This window comes from Eubalaena glacialis, chromosome 15 (assembly GCF_028564815.1).
Source record: "Eubalaena glacialis isolate mEubGla1 chromosome 15, mEubGla1.1.hap2.+ XY, whole genome shotgun sequence".
Lineage (NCBI taxonomy): Eukaryota > Metazoa > Chordata > Mammalia > Artiodactyla > Balaenidae > Eubalaena > Eubalaena glacialis.
The window spans coordinates 84,380,425-84,401,463 of record NC_083730.1 but is presented as its reverse complement, the minus strand read 5'-3'; the positions used below and the strand labels follow the sequence as shown (position 1 = coordinate 84,401,463).

The 21,039-nt window shown below is 53.7% G+C and overlaps 1 protein-coding gene across 4 annotated transcripts in view; it reads left to right on the top strand.

Moving 5' to 3' along the window:
• The window catches only part of SH2B3 (SH2B adaptor protein 3), a 38,902-nt gene that overhangs the window by 2,630 nt on the left and 15,233 nt on the right, over positions 1-21,039 (top strand). For all 4 annotated transcript variants that reach the window (XM_061170038.1, XM_061170039.1, XM_061170037.1 and 1 more), the window contains exon 2: positions 7,647-8,438. In XM_061170038.1, coding sequence (XP_061026021.1) covers positions 7,674-8,438 — 765 coding nt within the window. In that variant the 5' untranslated portion in view covers positions 7,647-7,673. The remainder of the gene's footprint in view (positions 1-7,646; positions 8,439-21,039) is intronic.

Here is a 21,039-nt window from a genome sequence, read left to right as displayed (position 1 = left end):
CCACTCCAGATATGGCGGTAGCCTGGGCCCAGCAGGTACTGGGTAGCCCTGCAGCAGTTCAGCCTGTGGGGACCCTTGGATATCTGGATCTGGCTGTGCCACCTCCTGGATGGAGTCTCCCCGAGGGCAGAGGGGGGCAAGGCTGGAGACACTTGGAGGGACCTCCCAGCTGCTAGTTCCAGCGCTGCCCATGCCGAGTGGGGGAGACAGGGCACATAAAGCATTCAGTGCTGGCCTTGGCACTCAATTAATAATAGATATTGTTGTTGTTATTATTATTAAAATGAGAGGTCTCTTCTGTTCAGTTCTCGCTTCTCCCAGTAGCAGCATGGGTTTTGGAGCCAAATCTGAGCTTTGCCAGCTTCTAGCTGTGAGGCCTTGGGCAAGTTACCTGAACTCTCTGGGGCGCACCTGCCCAGCGGGGGCCAAGAGTCCCAGCTTCTCCCCGGTATATGAGCCTGCATGTGAGTGCATATGTGAAGTATATGAGTCTGGCACAGAGTAGGGACTCACACTGTGTTGGGTATAATTGCTATGGCCGTGTGACCTTGGGCTTGTCCCTTAACCTCTCTGAGCTATGGGTCTCCTCATCTATGAATGAGAATACTAATAGGGTTGTTTTGAGAAGAGGCATGCAGAGTGCCTGGCATGCAGTCAGTGCTCAATAAGAGCTAAGCTGTTAATGCCCAAGAGGGGGGCTGGCACTTAATTGCCAGGTTTCCTGGGAAAATGGGCCCTAGGGGCTCCGGGTGTTCAGCATCTTTGGGCGGAGCAGGAAGCTGCTTCCATCTGGCAGACAGAGAAGCCTGCCTTGGAGAGTCCAGAGGTGTAATACAAGTGGCTTGTTCCCAGCCAGACCCTGTTCCCAGCTACCCGCCCTCCCTGAGGAAACTGAGGCGGGCAGGCTGCCCAGGGGAAGTGACTCAGCTGGGGTCACTCGCTGAGTCAGTCCTAATTGGACCCAGGAGCCCTGTGCCTCAGCTCCCTGGCTTCCGGGGCCTGAGGTCCCTCGGGGACTGGGCAGGTCCAAACCACAGCTGGACACCCGCTTACTTGGGCCCCAAAGCCTGGACGACCAGCATTCTTCAGTTGGGGCTCCGGGGTCCCATTGGCCACCACTGGGCTGCTCAGCCCAGCATCCTTCCTCCCAGCAGGGGCAAGGGGCACTTCCCCAGGAGAGCAAGTCCTCCTGGCGTCCCCCGGCCCCGCCCCGCCCGGAAACCCGGCAGCTGCGCAGATGGCTGGAAGATTTTTCCTCCCACGCCACCCTGTCAGGGGTCGGCTAGGGGGGCCGGGCTGCAGGCTTCCTCATGAACCAGGCCTGGAGCCCCTGGGGGCCTGCCCGGATGTGGGCCCCCATCCCGGCTGGCCAAGGGCAGCCTGCCACTGCCCCATGGGTCCCCAGGGAGGCCTGGGAGGGAGGAAGTCTGTGCCCTGCTCACCCGGGAGCTGACTCACAAGGGTGTCTGAGGGGGAGGCCTTGGCCTTGAGGGGCTGGGGAACTGGAAATGCAATTAGGGGAGTGGACACAAAAGAGGGCCTTCGGCATGGGATCTGTCCTTAGAGAGCTGGCACTCTGGTGTCATCTCGCGGGAGGAGAGGCCCCGAGAGGGTGATGAGTGTGGGGAGAGCATCGCAGGAGCAGGAGGGCTTGAGGGCACCCGTCCTGATACCCTGAGGAAGCAACACCGTCTGGGGGCGTGGGGTGTGCAGAGCTGACTGAGAGGCTTCCCCTCTCTCCCCTCAACCCAGGGGCAGTTAAAGGAAGAAGTCACATGCTGGGATGGGGGTGGCTTAGAGAGTTCTGCCTATTCTTCGGTGGCCCTGGCTTTCCCCACCTCCCAAAGGCTGTTGGCCAGGGTGTCAGGCTGAGGGTGGGGGCAGAGGAAGCCAGAGGACATTTCCTGTTCTGGCAGACTGTGCTGGTGTGATAAATGTCCTCAGGCACTAGGTGACCCCGGCGAGAGTGCATCAGGGCCCCCTGGCTGCCCGATGGGCTAGAGCAGAACCCACTGCTCAGCCTCCCCAGGGCCCCAGAACCTTTGCTCTGTACTGCCTGTAGGCTTCTACACAGTCTGGCCAGCTCGAGTGGTGTGAAAGGGCAGTGGGCCTCCTGCCAGGCAGTGTGTGTTGGAATCCCCTCAACTCTCTGGGCCTCCTTGGACGGGGAGGAGGGGGGTGGTCTGGGCTCCTGGAGAAGTTGGTGCTGTGGGTAGGAAAGGCAGAAATACTTACAGCAGCCTGGAGTGAACTTAGAGGGCTCCCTGGAGGAGGTGTCTCCCTCTGAAGGTATAAGACTTCCTGCCCAAACATCTGTGAGCTGTGGACCTGGGGGAGGATGGAGGCTCTGGACTGGCTCATTTTAACTTCACTTATCACAATTTAAAATATTCTCCCCAAGCCTTGGCAGGTGAAATTCCCACAGGTGGGTAAAGGCCTTCTCTGCACCTGGGCCTGATAATTAAACAGGAAATATTAGCTTCCCGAGATTACATTATTACCCAGGGTGATTGGATAGAGGAGAGGCTGATGAGCGTCGATCTCTGGGGTCCTGGGTTAGAGTGAGCCCCACAACTCAGAGCCAGGATTCCCAGCTGTTCAGAGCCTGAATTCTCCCCGGCTTGGTGTAGGATGTATATGCTTGAACAGGGGACACCAGGTACTGGCTATGCCTTCAAAGCCCTTACCAGGTTGCCCTGAGCAGGGACTCTGTGGACACAATTGTTCTAAACTTGGGGTCCTGAAAGGCAGACCCACCCCCGCCCTGACGTGAGCCCCAGGATGGGCACAGAGGTAGCCGCCTCCATCTCCATGTGTTTGCTGTGGGGACTTGGCGGGGGGTTGCTGGGATGCAGTCTGATCTCCCTGCTCCACGTCACATCATCCTTGTCCCTCACCCTGCTGTGGGATTTTGGGAAATCCTGGACTCCGACTCCCTTACCCAGCAGATCTCCCTGCCCCAAAAGCCCAGGATGAGGAGGTGGGAGGGACCCCCTGGATTTGCAGGCCCCTCTCTGTGGAAGGCTGTTCACCCCTTTGGCCGCCCAGGCTCCCAGATGCTCCTGTGGGGTGTCGGAGGGGATAGAAATGCCCCAAAGATCCCTCTACTCCCTGTACCCACTAGCTGAAGCCTGGGGGCTCCTGGGAACCCCCAGGTGATTAGTAGTTGCTTCCTACCAAGAGCTTTTAGGCCCTGTTCCCAGGATTGGTGTGATCTGATCAATTGCTCTTCCTCTGTGTCTGGCGCATAGTAAACACTCAATAAATGCTTCCACCTGGGCCGAGGCCCAAGGAGGGGACCACCTTCCTGTGGCCTGGCTGCCTGCCCCGGCCAGGAAACCTCCCAGGCATGGCCCCCTCCCCGGCACAGGCCACAGCTGAGTGCTCTGGCTGGTGACTTCCTGCCTCGAGCTCCTGCCCGGAGCTGCCTGAGCAGTGCTTCACCCCTGAAAAGGCCTTGTGTTCAGGCTCCCGTGACCCTCCCTGCCTGGCCTAGCCCATGAAGCCAGGCTCTGCCTGTGGCTTCTTGCAGCAGGCAGGCCTGACATTCTCTGTAGCAGGCGCTCCTCTCTTCTAACAATAATAGTAATAAAATAGCAACAGCCACCTGTTTCTTGAGCCCTGTGCCAAGCACCCCTCAGACATCAGTTCTTAGAATGCTCCTAGTGAATGCCAAGAACATTAGCCCACTTTACAGATGGGGATACTGAGGCTCAGAGAGGGAAGCCCTCTCTTCTGCATCACACAGCGAGGAAGAGGCAGAATTAGGATGTGAACCCAGATTTGGTTGGTAGCTCCACCGTAGAGAGGTCATCTGTGGTGGTGGGTTTCTCGGAGCCCCTCAGCCTTTTCTGTCAGTCCACAAAGGTCAGGAGCATGATTCCAGGAGTACGACTGTCAAATAGCAGCCCGCCTCCACCCTAGGAGTTCATTAATTCATGCAACTATTATTTCTGGAGCACCGGCTCTGACCAGGCCCTGCAGAGTGCGCAGGAGTGCGATGGCCCTCGGCCTGCTGGGGGCAGACACCCCGGGCTGAGGGAGATGGGCAGTGAGCAGTATTGCTCATGTATAGCTGGCGCTTCCAGCAGAGCGTGCGGGTTCTAATCACAGCTCTGCCCCTCGAGGGCCCCGTGACCCTGGGCAAGCCATTCCTCCCACACCTTGGCTTTCTCATCCATAAAATGGGCATAATGCTAGGAATGCCCACTCTGGTGGGGAATAAACAAGTGAATAAATGCAAAGTGTTTAGCACAGAACAGGGCACATAGAAAGCGTGAAATAGTGTCATTTATTGTTGTTTTAAAATTTTCGCCCTGTGGCTATTTTCCAACCACCTGGTGCGTTTATGGCCTGGACGGAGGAGCTGAGGCCTCCTGACTCCAGCAGGAGCTGAATGAGACCTTTATATCCCCTCCTCTGGATAAACATTGACTGGGCAGTGAGTCTTCCTTGTGGTGTGCATTTGGGCATTGATCAGGTGTTTTGGGGGGCCTTGTGTTTGGGGTTTCCATTAATTGCTAGCTGTGGGACCTCTGTGCTTCAGTTTCTCCACCTGTAAAATGAGAGCAATTACTGGCCCTACCTCCTAGTACTGTTGTGAAGCTTGGGAGAGTTGATGTTTTGCAAAAGCAGTTAGAAGAACGCCTGAGGTATAGCACGTGCTGAGTACACACCACTATTATGGAGAATTGGAATAGGGGGCCTGGTGAGGAGGGCTGCCAGCCACTGCCTGGGCGGTGAGGGAGCTGGGAGCAGGCACAGCTGTTCTGAGAAGGCTCTTACCAGGGTTTGGTCCTGCAGCTGGGCTTCAGGACTCTGATGTACATGGGTGGACAGGGTCAGGTGTTCCAGGCAAAGGGATAGGCCTGGGTGCCCAGGAGGTGGGTTGGCCCAGCGAGAGGTGGTCGCTGGTGGGTGCTGGCCACCACACATCTGCCAGAGGAGCCAGAGGTTGCAAATCCAGCCGACCTCTTGCATTCCTACATTCATTCATTCAGCAGGCATTTGTTGGGCTCCTGCTGCATGCTAGGAACTGGGGATGGAGCTGGGAGTGGCTCCTGGCGAGTGGAGCTCAGTGTCTGGTGGGGAGATAGTCACTAATTAAACAATCATTGGTATTGAATGAGAGCACGTGACCAGTGTGCTGAAAGACAAGTTCTGGACTCAGTCGCCAGGGAGCTCAGGGAAGGCTTCTCTTGAGTGAGATTGGAAGCAGACTGGGAGCAGGCAGGGCAAAGGGTCACCTGATGCAGTTGTCCAGAGGCAGCTGGTGTGAGGGCACATCACACGGGGTCTCGTGGATGGGACAGGAGCTTGGGTCTGGAATCTGGTTTCCCCAACCTGTGAGGACAGTGCTGGCCTCACCTGTGTCAAGGCGTGGGGTGGCCGAGGGGTTAACCAAGGACAGGTCGCCCACACATGCAGGTAAAACCCTCCTCTTCACCAACAGGGGTGGATTTCTTGGCAGAGCGTGGTGGCCAAGGGCACATGTGGCCCCTCTCCCTTCCCTTCTGCCCACTGTGTACAAAGTACCTACGGTGTATAGGTGCCAAGGACCCTGTGATATGCAAAAACGTCGAGTGTGTGCACAGCACCCTCCCAGATGGTACAGTGGCACCCACTCTGTGCCGTCTGGGCTGTCTTGCTGTGATCGGCTGCAGGGTCACCACCACGGCCTGGAGATGTGGAGTGGGGTGTGGCAGAAAGAACCCGTTTCTAGGTTCAGATCTTCACCTTGAGTCCCCTTTCAAGGACTCCTTGCAGCCATCTTAGGAGGTAGATACTGTGCTGCTCCCCATTTGACAGATGAAGAAACAGGGCTTCAGAGAGGTCCAGTCAGAGGCACACAGCCAATACTTGTGTGTGTGGGTGTGTGGGTGTGTGTGTAATGTAGCAGCAGGAGAGCAGGAATTTCTTTCTGGTTCACTGCTGCATCTCCAGGGCCTAGCACAGTGGCTGACACACAGTAGGCCCTCAGTAATATTTGGGTGGGGGTGTGTGTGTGTGAATGAGCAGCCATGACTGTGTGGTCCCCAGCAGGGGCCCGGGCCCAGCCAGGCTTAGTTGGAAGGACGGACGGTACTGATGGTAACTAGAGAGGTCCAGGGTTCAGCACCGTGGACAGCAGAGGGTAGGGGGCTTCTGCGTTTTGATTGTGTGGGAGCCCCAGTTGGGATGAGCAGGCAAGGGTCTGCCTGTTCTGACGTTCCCCCATCAGAACAGGAAGTACCTTTGCACTCCTTGTGAGTCTTGTTAATTTATCCCTTTTTATTCGTTGTTTTATATTTATTTATTTAAAAAATAAGTTTATTTATTTTTGGCTGCGTTGGGTTTTGTTGCTGCGCGCGGGCTTTCTCTAATTGCAGTGAGTGGGTGCTACTCTTCGTTGTGGTGCGCGGGCTTCTCATTGTGGTGGCTTCTCCTGTTGCGGAGCAGGGGCTGTAGGCACGTGGGCTCCAGTAGTTGTGGCACGCGGGCTCAGTAGTTGTGGCTCGCGGTCTCTAGAGCACAGGCTCAGTAGTTGTGGCGCAGGGGCTTAGTTGCTCTGCGGCATGTGGGATCTTCCCGGACCAGGGCTCGAACCCGTGTCCCCTGCATTGGCAGGCGGATTCTTAACCACTGCACCACCAGGAAAGCCCCATATTTACCTATATTTATTTTCATTGACACTAATAATACACTCTTATTGTAACATTCATTACAAGCCTTATTAGGCTTTTCCTAGGTTCTAAGGCCTTTACATTTATTAACTCAATGAATCCTCATAACACTCCTATCAGGTAGGTGCAGTCATGGTCCCCATTTTACAGATGGGGAAAGCAAGGCAGAAAGAAATCACACACCCAAGGTGACACAACTAGTAAGCGGTTCATGCTGGGATTTGAGTCCAGGCTCCAGGCGCCATGTTCTTAGCCATATTTTCTAGAGACAAGTAGTAACAGTTTTCCTTGGTTACTTCCCCCCTTGCACCCCCGATTCTGGCTCCTCCCCACAGGTCACCACTGTTTCTGGATGGTGTTGCTCCAGCCACATCTTTCCTGCCCACCACTTAAATACATTTATGTACACATAAGAATTGGTAGTTTTGCTTTGTGTGTTCACGTAAATGGGATCGCACGGTTTGTATTGCTCTGTGGTTTGCTTTTTTCCCTTAATGCTGTGCCCTGGAGATTCCCCAAGGTGGTAGCATAGATCTTCGTCCTTCTTTTCCACTGCTGAAGCATATTCCAGCCTGCAGATGTACCACAGTTTATTTCACCAGTCTCTGACTGATAGGGCTTTAGGTTGTATTTATTTTTTCCTGTTATAAATGTTGGGGCAGGAAACGCCTAGCAGGGGATTGTCTTGTACATGCCTCTCTGCGCATGGGGGCAACTATTTCTCCTTGAATACTTATAAGTGGAATTACTAGGTCTGAAAATGATCCTGCCAAATTGCCCTCCAAAAAGGCTGTACCTCTAACAGTACCGGCAACACTGAAGGGAGTGCCCGTTTTGCTGCATCTTCGCCGGCACTGGGTATTAACAGTAATTTTCACTTTTTGACGTGCCTGGTGACTAGCGTGTCTGGCGGTGGCTTTAAGTGGGTGTCTGCTCACCCGTCCGCTCCCTCCTCTGTCACTCACTCCCCACTGTGTCTTTCAGCCCGGCCGCTCTACCTTGGTCTCCGCCATGAACGGGCCCACCTTGCAGTCCTCCTCGGCCTCCTCCACATCCTCGGCCTCCTCGGCGGCGACGGCCCCATCCCCGCGAGGCTGGAGCGAGTTCTGCGAGCTGCACGCGGTGGCCGCAGCCCGGGAGCTGGCCCGGCAGTACTGGCTTTTCGCCCGCGAGCACCCGCACCACGCGCCGCTGCGCGCCGAGCTTGTGTCGCTGCAGTTCACCGACCTCTTCCAGCGCTACTTCTGCCGCGAGGTGCGCGAGGGCCGGGCGCCTGGGCTGTCGGGCACCCGGGCCGCCGCCCCCGCACGCGACTACCGTGAGACTGGCCGCGGGCCCCCGGCCAAGGCCGAGGCGTCCCCAGCCGAGCCGGGCCCCGCCGCCCCCGTGCCCGCCCCCGGCCTGCCCAAGGCCCGCAGCTCGGAGGAGCTTGCCCCGCCGCGGCCGGCCGCCGCCTGCTCCCTCCAGCACCTGCGCCACAGTCTCCGCCACATCTTCCGCCACCGCTCGGCCGGGGAGCTGCCCGCGGCCCCCAGCGCGGCCGCAGGGGAGGCAGGCGAGGCCCCGGCCAGGCCCGGCCTGGCCAGGAAGCTCCTGCCCTGGAGCCTGGCCCGGGAGCCGCCACCCGAGGCCCTCAAGGAGGCGACGCTGCGGTACAGCCTGGCTGACGAGGCCTCCATGGACAGCGGGGCGCGCTGGCAAAGGGGGCGGCTGGCGCTGCGGCGTGCTGGCCCCGACGGCGCGGACCGCCTGCTGGAGCTCTTCGACCCGCCCAAGGTAAGACCCCGCGCACGTGGTTACGTGGGTACGGGTGGTGACACTTTTCCAGCAGGCGGCCACAAAGTGCCCGGCGGAAAGCGCGCCTTCTTAAAAGTGAACTTTTTCCTCTGAGAATCATTTTCCGTTTACAGATAGTACAGAGTTCCCTTATACACTGCACCCAGCTTTGCCTCATGTTAACATGTTACAGTACCATGTACATCCGTCTTATAATTAAGGAACAAACATTGGTACATTACTGTTAACTGAACTCCGAGGTTCCTTTGGATTCCACTAGTTTTCCCCTAATGTCCCTCTTCTGCTTCAGGACACCATGCTAGATTTAGCTGTCATGTTTCCCTAGGCACCTCTTGGCTGTGACAGTTTCTCAGGCTTTTCTTGTTTCTGATGGCTTTGACAGTTTTGAGGAGCACTGGTCAGGGATTTTGTAGAATGTCCAGGGACACCATACATGGGCATCATGTGGGCTAGTGGCAGCCTGGTCCAAGGTCCTTGAAACCCCTGACCCAGCTGACCCTGACAAACAGGAGGATTTCTCCTAGGGAGTTCAAAACCGTCGTGGAATTCCTTGGAGCCTCCCATGCTTTGTGGATGTCTTATTTTCTTTCAAGTTTAAATCTTTTTGTCTTTTTCCTTCGCATCCCACTTAATTCCAGTGGTGCAGTTGAGGCTGAAGGTCACTGTGGTCTACACACCTGCCGGACTCCATCTTTGACCAGATGTGTCAAGTTGATGGGACCATGTGGTCTTCCTTTCTCTTCTCTTTGTGGTTCTGTTATGTCCTAGGGCCTTGGTCTAGAGAGTGAGCAAAGCAGATCCCAGCCCTGAGGGGTCACGGTCTGGGTGGAGGAGACCAAACGATTATTCATTCATTCAAAAGATACTTGTTGAGCACCTACACTGTACCAGGCACACACTAGGTGCTAGGGGAGCTGGCGTCTTGGTGGGGCTATTGAAGGACTAAACCTACAAATGAACATGAAATTATCAATTGTATTTTGTGCTCTGAAGGAAAGCAATGGGGCCTCTGGGAGGATAACTGAGGGGCCCTGATTTGGGGGTTGGGATGGGGTGTTGTCAAGGAGTCCCCTTATGTGAAGTACCTTTCCTTTCAAACCTCATTGTGGAGTCACATGCGCACGCTGAGGCGTGTGAAGTGTGTCTGAAGCTCCACGAGTGTCCCTGTGGTAGTACACCCGGTGGCCCAGTGCCCCAGGGGCTCCCTCATGCCTCTTCCATGTCAGCACCCCTCCCCTCCCATACACGTCGACTCCCACCCCCATGGATGGCATTTCTCTGTTTCGAACTTCATATAAATGGAATCGTATAGTATATTGGTTTTTGTGTCTGGCTCCTTTCACCCAGCATGTTCTAGAGATTTGTCCATGCTCTTGGGTGCATCAGAGTTTGTTTCTTTTTATCGCTGAGTAAATCCAGTCTGTTGTATGGATGTACCACAGTTTATTTATCCATTCACCAGTTGATGGATATTTGTGTTGTTTCCACTTTGGGACTTTTACAAGTCATGCTATAATGAAATTTGCTCTTAGGTCTTCGTATTGACATACGCGTCCATTTCCCTCCGGTAGATTCCTAGAAGTGCTAGGTCATATGGGAAGTGCAAGTTTAATTTTATATGAAACTTCTAAACTTTTTCCAAAGTGGCAGCACAATTTTGCATCCCCATCAGCAGTGTATGAGTCTTTTTTCTTTCCAGCCCTTCTAGTGGATGTATACTGGTATCTCAAATCTTGGCTTTAATTTGCATTTCCCTTATGACTCATGAGGTTAAGTACCTTTTCATGTGTTTATTGGCCATTGGGATTGACTCTTTTTTCAAGTGTTTGCCATTTTTATTGAGTTGTCTGTCCTTTCCTTATTGATTTATAAAAGTTTTTATACCTGAATGTACTTCAGCACACTTGAATGCACTTTCTTTGTATCGTACATATGACCTCCTGCTCTGTGGTTGTCTTTTTTACTCCTTTAATGGAATCTTTTCATGAACCTAAGTTCTTTTTTTAAAATACTTATTTTATTTACTAGTTTATTTATTTATTTGGTTGCACCCGGTCTTAGTTGTGGCTCACTGGCTCCTTAGTTGCGGCTCGTGGGCTCCTTAGTTGCGGCTCGTGGGCTCCTTAGTTGCGGCATGCGAACTCTCAGTTGTGGCATGCATGCGGGATCTAGTTCCCTGACCAGGGATCGAACCCGGGCCCCCTGCACTGGGAGTGCAGAGTCTTAACCACTGCGCCACCAAGGAAGTCCCATGAACCTAAGTTCTTAACTTTAATGAAGTCCAGTTTATCGGTTGCTTTCCTGTATGGTTAGTGCTTTTTGTGTCCCATTTAAAGAATCTTTGCCTACCCAGGGTCATGAAGATCTTTCTTGTCTTGTCTTTTTTTTTTTTTTTTTGCTGCGTTGGGGTCTTCGTTGCTGCACGCAGGCTTTCTCTAGTTGCGGCGAGTGGGGGCTACTCTTTGTTGCAGTGCGCGGGCTTCTCATTGCGGTGGCTTCTCTTGTTGCGGAGCACGGGCTCTAGGTGCGCGGGCTTCATTAGTTGTGGCACATGGGCTCAGTAGTTGTGGCGCACGGGCTTAGTTGCTCCATGGTATGTGGGATCTTCCCAGACCAAGGCTTGAACCCGTGTCCCCTGCATTGGCAGGCAGATTCTTTTCTTCTTTTCTTTTTTTGGCTGCATCGGGTCTTAGTTGCAGCATGCGGGATCTTTGTTGAGGCATGTGGGATCTTTTGTTGTGGCACACGGGCTGCTCTCTAGTTGTGGCCTGAGGGCTCCAGGGCGCGTGGGCTCAGTAGTTGTGGCACTTGGGCTTAGTTAGTTGCCCCGCGGCATGTGGGATCTTAGTTCCCCAACCAGGGATCGAACCTGCATCCTCTGCATTGGAAGGCGGATTCTTCACCACTGGACCACCAGGGAAGTCCCGGCAGGCAGATTCTTAACCACTGGACCACCAAGGAAGTCCCGGCAGGCAGTTTCTTAACCACTGCACCACCAGGGACGTCCCTTGTCTTTTCTTCTAGAAGCTTTATTGTTTGGGCTGAATCATATTGATGGGCCTTCACAAGATCCATCCTGAATTAGTTTTTGTGTATGGTGTGAGGTAGGGGTCACAATTCTTCCACTTCTGGCACTACATGCTGATGTGACTCTCTCTTTCCTATTGGATTGCATGCAATGCTACTTTCATCCTAAATCTAGTGTATATCTGTGTGCTTCTGGACCCTCCTTCTGTTCCACTGGCCTATGTGTCTATTCTTATGTTAACACCACACTCTCTTAATCACTAAAGTTTAACAGTGAGTCTTGCAGAGGTGAGTTTTTTTTTTTTTTTTTTGGCTGCGCCACGCAGCTTCTGAGATCTTAGTTCCCTGACCAGGGATTGAACCTGTGCCCTCAGCAGTGAAAGCACAGAGTCCTAACCACTGGACCACCAGGGAATTCCCACTGAGGAGGTGACTTCTGAACTGAGATCTTAATACTGAGATAAGAATCTCTGGGCAGCGGGAACAGCATAGGCAAAGGTGCTGAGATGGGAAGCATTTTGTATGTTTTTTTTTTTTATATTTATTTTTATTTATTTATGTATTTATTTGCGCCGGGTCTTAGTTGTGGCAGGCAGGCTCCTTAGTTGCGGCTCGCTGGTTCCTTAGTTGTGGCACGTGAACTCTTAGTTGCAGCATGCATGTGGGATTTAGTTCCCTGACCAGGGATTGAACTTGGGCCCCCTGCATTGGGAGCATGGAGTTTTAACCACTGCACCACCAGGGAAGTCCCCAGCATTTTGCATGTTTTTAAGAAAGAAAAACAGAAGTGTGTTGGGAGCACAGACGGGGAAGATGGGGCGTGCGGGAGGATGTGCGGGTAGAGGGTCCCGTGAGGAGTCAGTATTTTATTCCAAGTGTAACACGAAGCCTTTGGAAAAACGCAAGTGCAGATAAAAACTTTACTCGTTTTTAAAACGTCTCAAGGCTCCGACACCATGAAATGCAAATAACGTCCCAGACACATGATCTTATCTGCATGATAAGGTGGGGTTCCCTATAAAACTTTAAAAACAACTGCTGCTGCTTAAAATAAACCATCTTGGAAAACCCAGTGTCAGGAGTCAGATGGACCCAGGTTCAAACAATGGATTAGCTCCTTTCTCAGCTCTGGGGCCTTAGGCAAGTGACGTCACCTCTCTGGGCCTCAGTTTCCTCCTCTGTACAGTGGAGCTACTCAGAGTTCGCACCTTGTGTGGCTGTTGTGATAACTGGGAGGGCACATCTACTGAGCGCCTGGCACAGGGAAGGCTCACTGTTACTGGCCCTCCTTGTTATTATGGTTGTCATGGTAGTGAAATGATTTGGGGGCTAAGGATGCAGATTTATTTCTAGTGCTGGTTTGGGCCCTTAGTGCCCAGCTGGGATGCATGATCAAGGCTCCTGTTCTTTGGGAACTCTGAGGGTGGGGCCCTGGTCAGAGTCCTCAGGGCTCAGAAGTGGTGTCTGGCCTTGGAGAAGCGGGACCCGGAGTGGCAGCTGGGTCCCTGAGGCTCGCCCCTCTCTCCAGGCCGCCTGGGCCTCTGCCACAGGCTTGGTGGTCACTGTGTGACCTGGGGTGTCCCCCACCAAGTGAGCAGCCCTGGTGGGGCCTCTCCCATCCCCTCCACAGAGTGCCTGGCCTGACATTGCAGGCCCCAGCTCCGTCGGCTGCTGACAGCTTCCCTTTGTGCTTGGAACAGTCTGGGGCTCTTCCTGAATGTTTCCTGGAGTGACTTGGAGCGTCCAGTCTCTGGTCCAAGGATACCTAGACTAGAAGTCTTGAGTGTGCCTGCCTGGAGGGTAGCCTTGACCTCCAACCTCTGACCCTGGAGTTGTCTATGGGAGCAGCTTTAAACATAGGCAAAGGAAGGTTTGACAGCCAGGGCTTGAGCTCTGGGTTCATACCCGAGCTCTGTCACTTGAAGGGTGCTCAGCACCTGTTTGGAGAAGCCCTTGCTGCCCAGAGTGGGGAGAGGCTTGGAGGACGAGAACTGAGAGCGGGCAGCTGCCCAGGGACATCACTCGGGCCTCAGCCAAGCTAACGCCACCCAGAAGTCTGAGGCCAGGTGGCCAGCTGCTCATGGGTCAGCCTCACCTGGACTTGGGTCACAGCTCCGCCTCTGACCAGAACCTCTGACCTTGGGCCGGTCACTTCCCCGCTCGGAGCCTCAGTCTAGTCACCTGTAAAGTAGGGGTGATAGCAGCAGCCAAGGGTCGAGGGTCACCGTGAGGGCTGTGGTGGGAGGGAGCTTGCCACGACAGGCGGGGTGTAAGCGGAGGCCACAGGCTGCTGCAGTGGGCGGCTGGAGGGCGGTTGGAGGAGACATGTGTGACTAGTTCCCAAAGTCTGAAGTCTGGTTTCAGTGACATCACTGCAGATGGACGGGAGGTGGGGCAACCCTTCCTTGTACTGCGCGCTGGCCCTCGGGGGAAGCTAGGGATTGCCTCGGCTGGGGGGTGGTCATCAAAGGCCCCTTGGCAAGAGGTGACATCTGGGATGAGCGCAGGTGCCGATCCTGGAAGATCTGGGTGAAGGAGTCCCAGGCTGAGCAAATGGCAAGTGCAAAGGCCCTGGGGTGAGCACGAACCAGGAGACTTTGAGGAACAACCAGGTGGCCAGGGGCTGGAGTAGAAGGAGGAAGGAGGGATGAGGTTGGAAAGGTGATGGGGCTGGATTACTTGGGGCCTTATGGAGCATGGTGAGGATTTTAGGTTTTACACGAAGAACAGTGGGAGCACTTGGAGGTTTAGGGCCGGAGGCGCTGGGACACCTACCCAGCAGTAGGAGTGGGCTAGAGGAGCCCTCTGGGGCTGCCTATGCTCTTCTGGCCTTCGGGAGAGTGTGGCATGATTCTTCTCCTGGAAGACCCTCTGGTCCCCATGTCCGCTTGTCCTGTGGCATCTCCCTCTCCTTGGGCATCTCTGAGCCCAGGCTGGGATGGGGGAACAGTATGTTTACTACCTTAAGTAGGCTCCTACTGTGCGCCAGGCATTGCCCTAAACACTTGACCTCAAGTCCTTCCCATGAGGTCAAGCTTGTTGGCCCATTTGACAGATGAGAAAACCAAGGCTGGGAGAGGCAAAGAAACTTGCTCAGGATCATGCTGCTAAGGAGATCGGAGCCCCTGATCCAACAGGTCCCTGCTCCTGAGCCCCCAGCCACACTGTGAACGGCCTCCCTCCAGCCACGGGGTGCAGAGCAGTAGCTTCCGGCCGGCCAGGCCTGAGACGTGCCATCCCACTCAGCAGTTAAAAACAAGAAAGTTGGATTGGTTGCCAATAGTTAAAAACCATAAAATGGAAAGATTTCATATAAGAACCCAGTTTCTGGTTTCTCTTATAAATTGGTGGACTTGGCAGTGCTGGGCCAGGATCACTCGACGTGCATCCCAGCCTGGCCCCTGTGGAGGGAGAGCCTGACTGGGAGGTCGGGGGGTTGTCCCAGGGTCAGGGAGAGATCACAGGACCAGCCACCAGGCCCGGGGTGGCTGGCCTTAGGGCAGAGCTTTGCCGGGAGCTGGGGGTCCATTTTCAAATGGAGCACATCTGGGCTGGCCATGGCCTTGGGACCAGCCCTTTGCTCTTTTGGGCCTCAGTTTCCCCACATGTCCAAGCCTGGTTTGGCTGAGATGGTCTTAAAGCCCTGCCAGCCCTACTGGGTCCGGGGGCTGAGCTTCAGCTTCTCTCATCTTTAAAGTGGGGGTAATGATGGAATTCTAGTAGCTGTTGTTGAAAAAATGCCTTTTTAGCCAGCGTCTATTTGGCACTTGTTACATACTAGGCACTTTACTGCCTTGGCTTCATTTAATCCTCACAGCAGGCCTGTGAGGGTGCTGTTGTGATTACCCCCATATCACAGATGGGGAAATTGAGTCTAAGAGAAGGTAGGTGACTTGCCCAAGGTCACATAGCTCTGAGCAGCTGAGATGGGGTTGGGACCCAGGTATTCGGGCTGCACCTGGTGCCTAGCAGGTCTCCAGAAGGATTTATTATCATGGGTGGTGGTGCTGGTGGTGTTTAGCCAGTGGCCCTACCTGGGGGGGGTGGGGGGGGGTGCGTCTGTTTTGAGTTCTCAGACCAGGAAAGGCTCCTTGCGGCCATCTTTTCTAGTGCCACCAATTTAAAGATGGGGACACTGAGGCCCAGAGGGGGCTGGCCAGTACCCCTCTCACCCAGCATGTAAGACTTGGTGGACCCAGTGTGCTCTGCCCTTGGCCTCTGCTGCTCAGCCCAGAGAAGAGGTAGAGGAAGGGGGGCGGGGACTCACAGGGGATTCACCCCACATCCCTGAGCTCCCCTCCTGTACCACAGGCCTCTAGTACCCCCAGGAAGAAGTGGTCTGGTTGGCAGTGGCTGGACCTGCTGGTCCTAGGGAGAGCCTGACCTAGGCTGACCTAGGCCGGGGGCCAGTTGGGCAATATGGTTCAGAGCCGTTCCCCCTCTGCTCCTTCTGAGCTGTCCTTGGGCAAGTGACTGGGCCTCAGTTTCCTCATCTGTAAAATGGGGGTGGTCCCAGTGCCTGCACGTGTAGGGGAGGCTGCGGATACAGTACGTGCTGACTGGGTAGGTGAGGGGCCTGGGTGTGAGTGTGGCCGGGCAGCCTGTGGGCAGTAGGTGCTCCCAGCAGCCCGGCTGATGAAGGGGCTGAGTGTCCTGAGCACTGACCGTGGGCGAGCGTGGTGCCGAATTAGCCCCCTCAATGCTCCCCTGACTCTGCAAAGTAGGCATGGCCACTGTGCCTGCTTCACAGATGAGAACACTGAGGCTTTGAGACACAGAAGGAGACACTGCTGGACCCTGGGGGCCCGAGCCCGGAGCCCGTGCCCCAAGTGTGGGAAAGAGGAAGCAGAAAGAAAGGGACGTCCGCCGGGGGCCCTGGCGGTTTCCTCTCGGAGGCAGGAGCGCGAGGAGGAAGAGGAGTGCTGGGCAGGAAGCGGCCGGGCGGGCGGGCGGGAGGGGCAGCCTCCTGGGGCCCGGACAGAGCTGGGCCTGAGTCCTGCCTCTGCCCCTTCTGAGCTGTGTGACCTTGGGAAAGGCACTTCACCCTCTCTGTGCCTCATTTTCCTCAAGTAAAAAGAGCTGAGTGACGGCACCCACATCGGGGCGATGGTGAACTAGCTGCTGTCCGCATGGTGCTGGGAGCCGTGCCCGGCGCAGGTGGTCTCAGCAAGTCTTAGCTGCTGTAGTTTTTTTTTTTTTGGCTGAGCGGCATGCAGGATCTTAGTTCCCCGACCAGGGATCGAACCCGTGCCCCCTGCAGTGGAAGCGCAGAGTCCTAACCATTGGACCTCCAGGGAAGTCCCATGTAGTTGTTGTTATTTTTTATTAGTCATTTTCAGCACGATGGGCACTACATTTGACACATCCCATGCAATTACCACAAACCCTGGGAGGCGGGAACAGTGATGAAGGCATCTCACAGATGAGGAAACAGGCACAGAGAGGTAGAGAGACCTGCCCAAGGCCACACAGCTGGGAGATGGAAGAGCAGGAATGGAGGCCGGTGTGGGCCTGCCAAGGCCAGGGGGTGTGTTTAGCCCCTGAGCAGCCCGAGAAACTGCCCACCCTCTGCCTACAGCCCGGTAGGTCTTCGTGGGCCGGCGAGAGCCCTGATGTCCCAGGGGGAGACAGGTGCGTTGGAGGCCAGTGGCTCCCTGATCCCACCCTCTCCCAGGGGGACCAGGGGCTGAAGGCTCCCAGGGTGAGAGTGGGGTTTCTGTCCTCGCTCTGCCCCGGGCTGCTTAGTGACCCAGGTTGGTCCCTGCCCCTCTCTGAGCTGTGAAATGGGCAACCAGGGGGCTTGATCCGGGCTTTCCGGGGCTGGTGGGGGTAGGGAGGAGGGGGTGGTGGTGGGCAGGGCTCCCGTGGCTCCCGTGGGGCCCCCAGCCACACACACAGCCGCCCCATCTGCCCCTTATTGGGCTTTCGTGTAAGGTCGTTTTTTGAAAAGTACTTCGCTGCTTAGAAGAAACCCCCAACCACACTGAAACCACGGGCAGATGGTATCGGCTTGCTTCCTTTCAGCTCAAATTCTGTGAATCCAGAGACTGGAAAGTGCCCCCGAATCCAACAGGGGGAGGGTGGCGAACGACAGTCATTTATCATCACCCCCCCCCCCCACCTCGGAGCCTCTGGGGGCTGCTTCCACCCCACGCCCTTGCTCCTCGGGGCCTGTTAGCTGTCGCCAGCTTCTTGGAAGTTGCTTTTCTGTTTTCCTTTGTTTGGGGGACTGGGTATTGGGACACAAAGCTGCAGAGTCTGGGCCGTGGGCTTGGCGGCCGGGGAGAAGGGCAGATGGACAGGTTTGGGTTCAGATCTTGGCTCTTGTGTCCGTGTTACGTGGCTTTGGGCTGAGAACTCGGCCTGTCTCAGCCTCAGTTTCCCATTCTGGAAAGTGGAATGTCAGTACTGGCCTTGCTGGGTGATTGAGTCGAAAATAGGCTCTGGGAGGGCCTGACATGATGTGTTTCCTCCCTGAGAGGCGGAAGAAGGGGCTTGCTGCGTGGGAAGTCACCAGACCCCAGGGGTGGGTCCCCAGATGCCCTCCCTGGGATGGGCAACAACCTGGCCAGCACTCCCAGTAGCCTGGACCGGGCACCAGCCGACAGCGGGCCCACCAGGCGGGCCTGCTGGAAATCCCCCACCCACTTCTTTGCGGATGGAAAAGGAAAGCAAAAGGCACCAGCAGAGATCTCTGGGTTCCGAGCGCTGGCCCTCCCCGGGGGTGGAGGCGGAGGTAGCTTCCTTCCCCAAGGCCGGAGGGGCCGCCTCAGCTTCCTTTTTGGGGCCCCACACCCCTTTTTCCTCTCTCCCCTCTGGGCTGGGGAAGAGGCCACTGTTTTCCTCAGGCCGTGGACCCCGCTGACTGCTCAGCCTCTGGCACCGGTGGGTGACGGCGTACGGGGGAGGGGGCCCATCACGGTGGCACCTGGCCTCTGGGTCCTCCCTCACTGTGGCTGATCCTCCCCTCCTGGGCCTGACCTGAATCCTGACTGCGGCCCAGTCTGAAGTCCATGGCGCAGCAGAGAGAGAAACCTCTCTCCAGGGAACCGTCTGGAATGGGAGGCCCCGCTGTGTCTCTTTTCAAATCTTCGTGTAATCTAGGAAACTGTCTACCTTACCGAGGGCCTCCACGGTTGAGTTCCTAGTGTTTCTGGTTTTGTTTTTTTCAATTAATAAAGCTCATGGCAGAAATTATAGAACAGTAACTGAAAAACCACCCACAATCCTACTACCCAGAGAGAACGAGCATTTCCATTTCACTAGATGTCTTTGTAATCTTCTGTCTTGTATTTCTTTCTCTAACTTTTCCCCCAAATTGCAATTCCGTCCACATTCACTAATGCTTCATTCAGCAGTTAGCTAGGGAGCCCCTTCTGTGTGCCAGGTATGCTGGAAACATAGGCAGAAACTTTTGGACAAAACCCCCAGCCCTTGTGGGACTGACACTCATCCTACTTTTTTGTTACCTGCTTTTTTGTCACTTAACATGTCTTGAACATTTTTCTGTTCTCTTAAATATTTTTCAAGAATGTCTTTAAAAAAAATACTGGCTGCACGATATTTCATTTACACAGATAGGCCATGATATATTTGTCTATGATTATCTAGACTCCTATTTCAATCACTTCTAAGTTTTTTGCTCAACTGGACAACCTTGTGACAAACATCTTGTACGTAAATCTTGCTGCCCATCTCTGATTATTTCCTTAGAAGCATATTCCTAGAAGGGAAGTGCTGGGTGGAAGGCTTTGTGAGTGCTTCTCATGTTTTCTCTTTCTCTCAAAGCTTTACTGAGATATAGTTTACAAATTATAAAATTAACTAGTTTAAAGGGTACAGTGATTTTTGGTATATTTACAAGGCTGAACAACTATCTCCACGATTTAATTTTAGACCACTTTCATCGTCTCAAAGAGACCTTGTGCTCATCAGCAGTCACTCCGCATCCCTCCTCTCCCCCACCCCCAGGCAACCACTAATTTATCAATACTTTCTGTCTCTATAGGTTTGCCTAGTTTGTTCTTTTCATATAAATGGAATCAGACAATATGTGGTCTTTTGCGACTGTCTTCTTTCACTCAGCATCACATGTTCAAGGTTCGTCCGTGTTGTAGCCTGTGGCAGTATTTTGTTCCTTTTTACTGCAAATAATATTCCATTGTATGAATAGATCACATTTTGTTTATCCATTCCTCAGTGACGGACATTAGGTTGTTTCCACTTTTGGGCGATTGTGAATAGTGCTGCCACGAACATTCGTGAATAAGTTTTTGTGTGGACATATGTTTTCATTTTTCCCTGGGTATATACCTTAGGAGTGGAATTGCTGGATCATATGGTAACTCTACGTTTAACATTTTGAAGAGCTGCCAAACTGTTTTCCAGAGTACCGCACCATTTTATATTCCCATCAGTAATGTATGAGGGTTCCAATTTCTCCACATCCTCACCAACACTTGTTTTTATTATTTTATTATTTATTTGGTTACGTCGGATCTTAGTTGCAGCATGTGGGCTCTTTCGTCGCGGCAGCGGGCTTCTCTTTAGTTGTGGCGTGCGGTCTCTAGAGCGCGCAGGCTTAGTTGCCCCGCGGCATGTAGGATCTTAGTTCCTTGACCAGGGATCAAACCCGCACCCCCTGCATTGGAAGGTGGATTCTTGACCACTGGACCACCAGGGAAGTCCCACCAACACTTGTTACTATCTATCTTTTTGATTGTAGCCACCCTAGCATGTGTGAATGGCTTTGATTTACATTTCCCTGATGGCTAATGATGTTGAGCATCTTTTCATGTGCTCACTAGCTATTTCTAATGCTTCTGATATATCCTTTCCAAATAGTCTTCTAGGAAGGTTATACCCATCTATCTTCAAATAGTGGTGCTAACACTGGCTATTATTTTAAAAACCTTTGCCAACTTCTAGGTGAAGTGGTTATCTTGTCCTTTCTGCTTATGAATGGAACAAACCATTTTTCTTTTTTAAAAACACTGAGATATAATTCACATAACATAAAATTCACCATGTTAAAGTGCAATTCGTTGTTTTTAGTATACTCACTGTGTGTGCAACCATCACCTCTATCCAATTCCAGAACATTTCCATCCCCTCAGAAAGAAACCCAGTATCTGTTAGCATCGGTCCCCATTCCCATCCCCGTCCCCCCAGCCTCTGGCAACCACTGATCCTACTTTCTGTCCCTGTGGATTTTGACTCTTTCTCCAATGTTTCTTGGTCATAGACATTTTCTGTGACTTACAGGCCATTAACTCTGTGTGCTCCTCTGCTGCACTGCCTGCCTCTTTCCTGTTGACTTGCAGGAGCTCTTTACACTGACATTAGCACTCTGTCACACGTTGCAAATATTTCCCTAGTTTGCCATTTGGCTTTTCAACTGGTCCTGAGTTTCTTGGCCTATGGAGGTTTTTAAGTCTGGGCAGTGAAATACAGTGATCTTTTCCTTTATGATTTTGTTCTTTGCTTTTTCTGCTTAGAAAGGCCTCCCCGACCCTGGGATCAGATAATTATTTAGGTTCTTCTATTCCAGTTT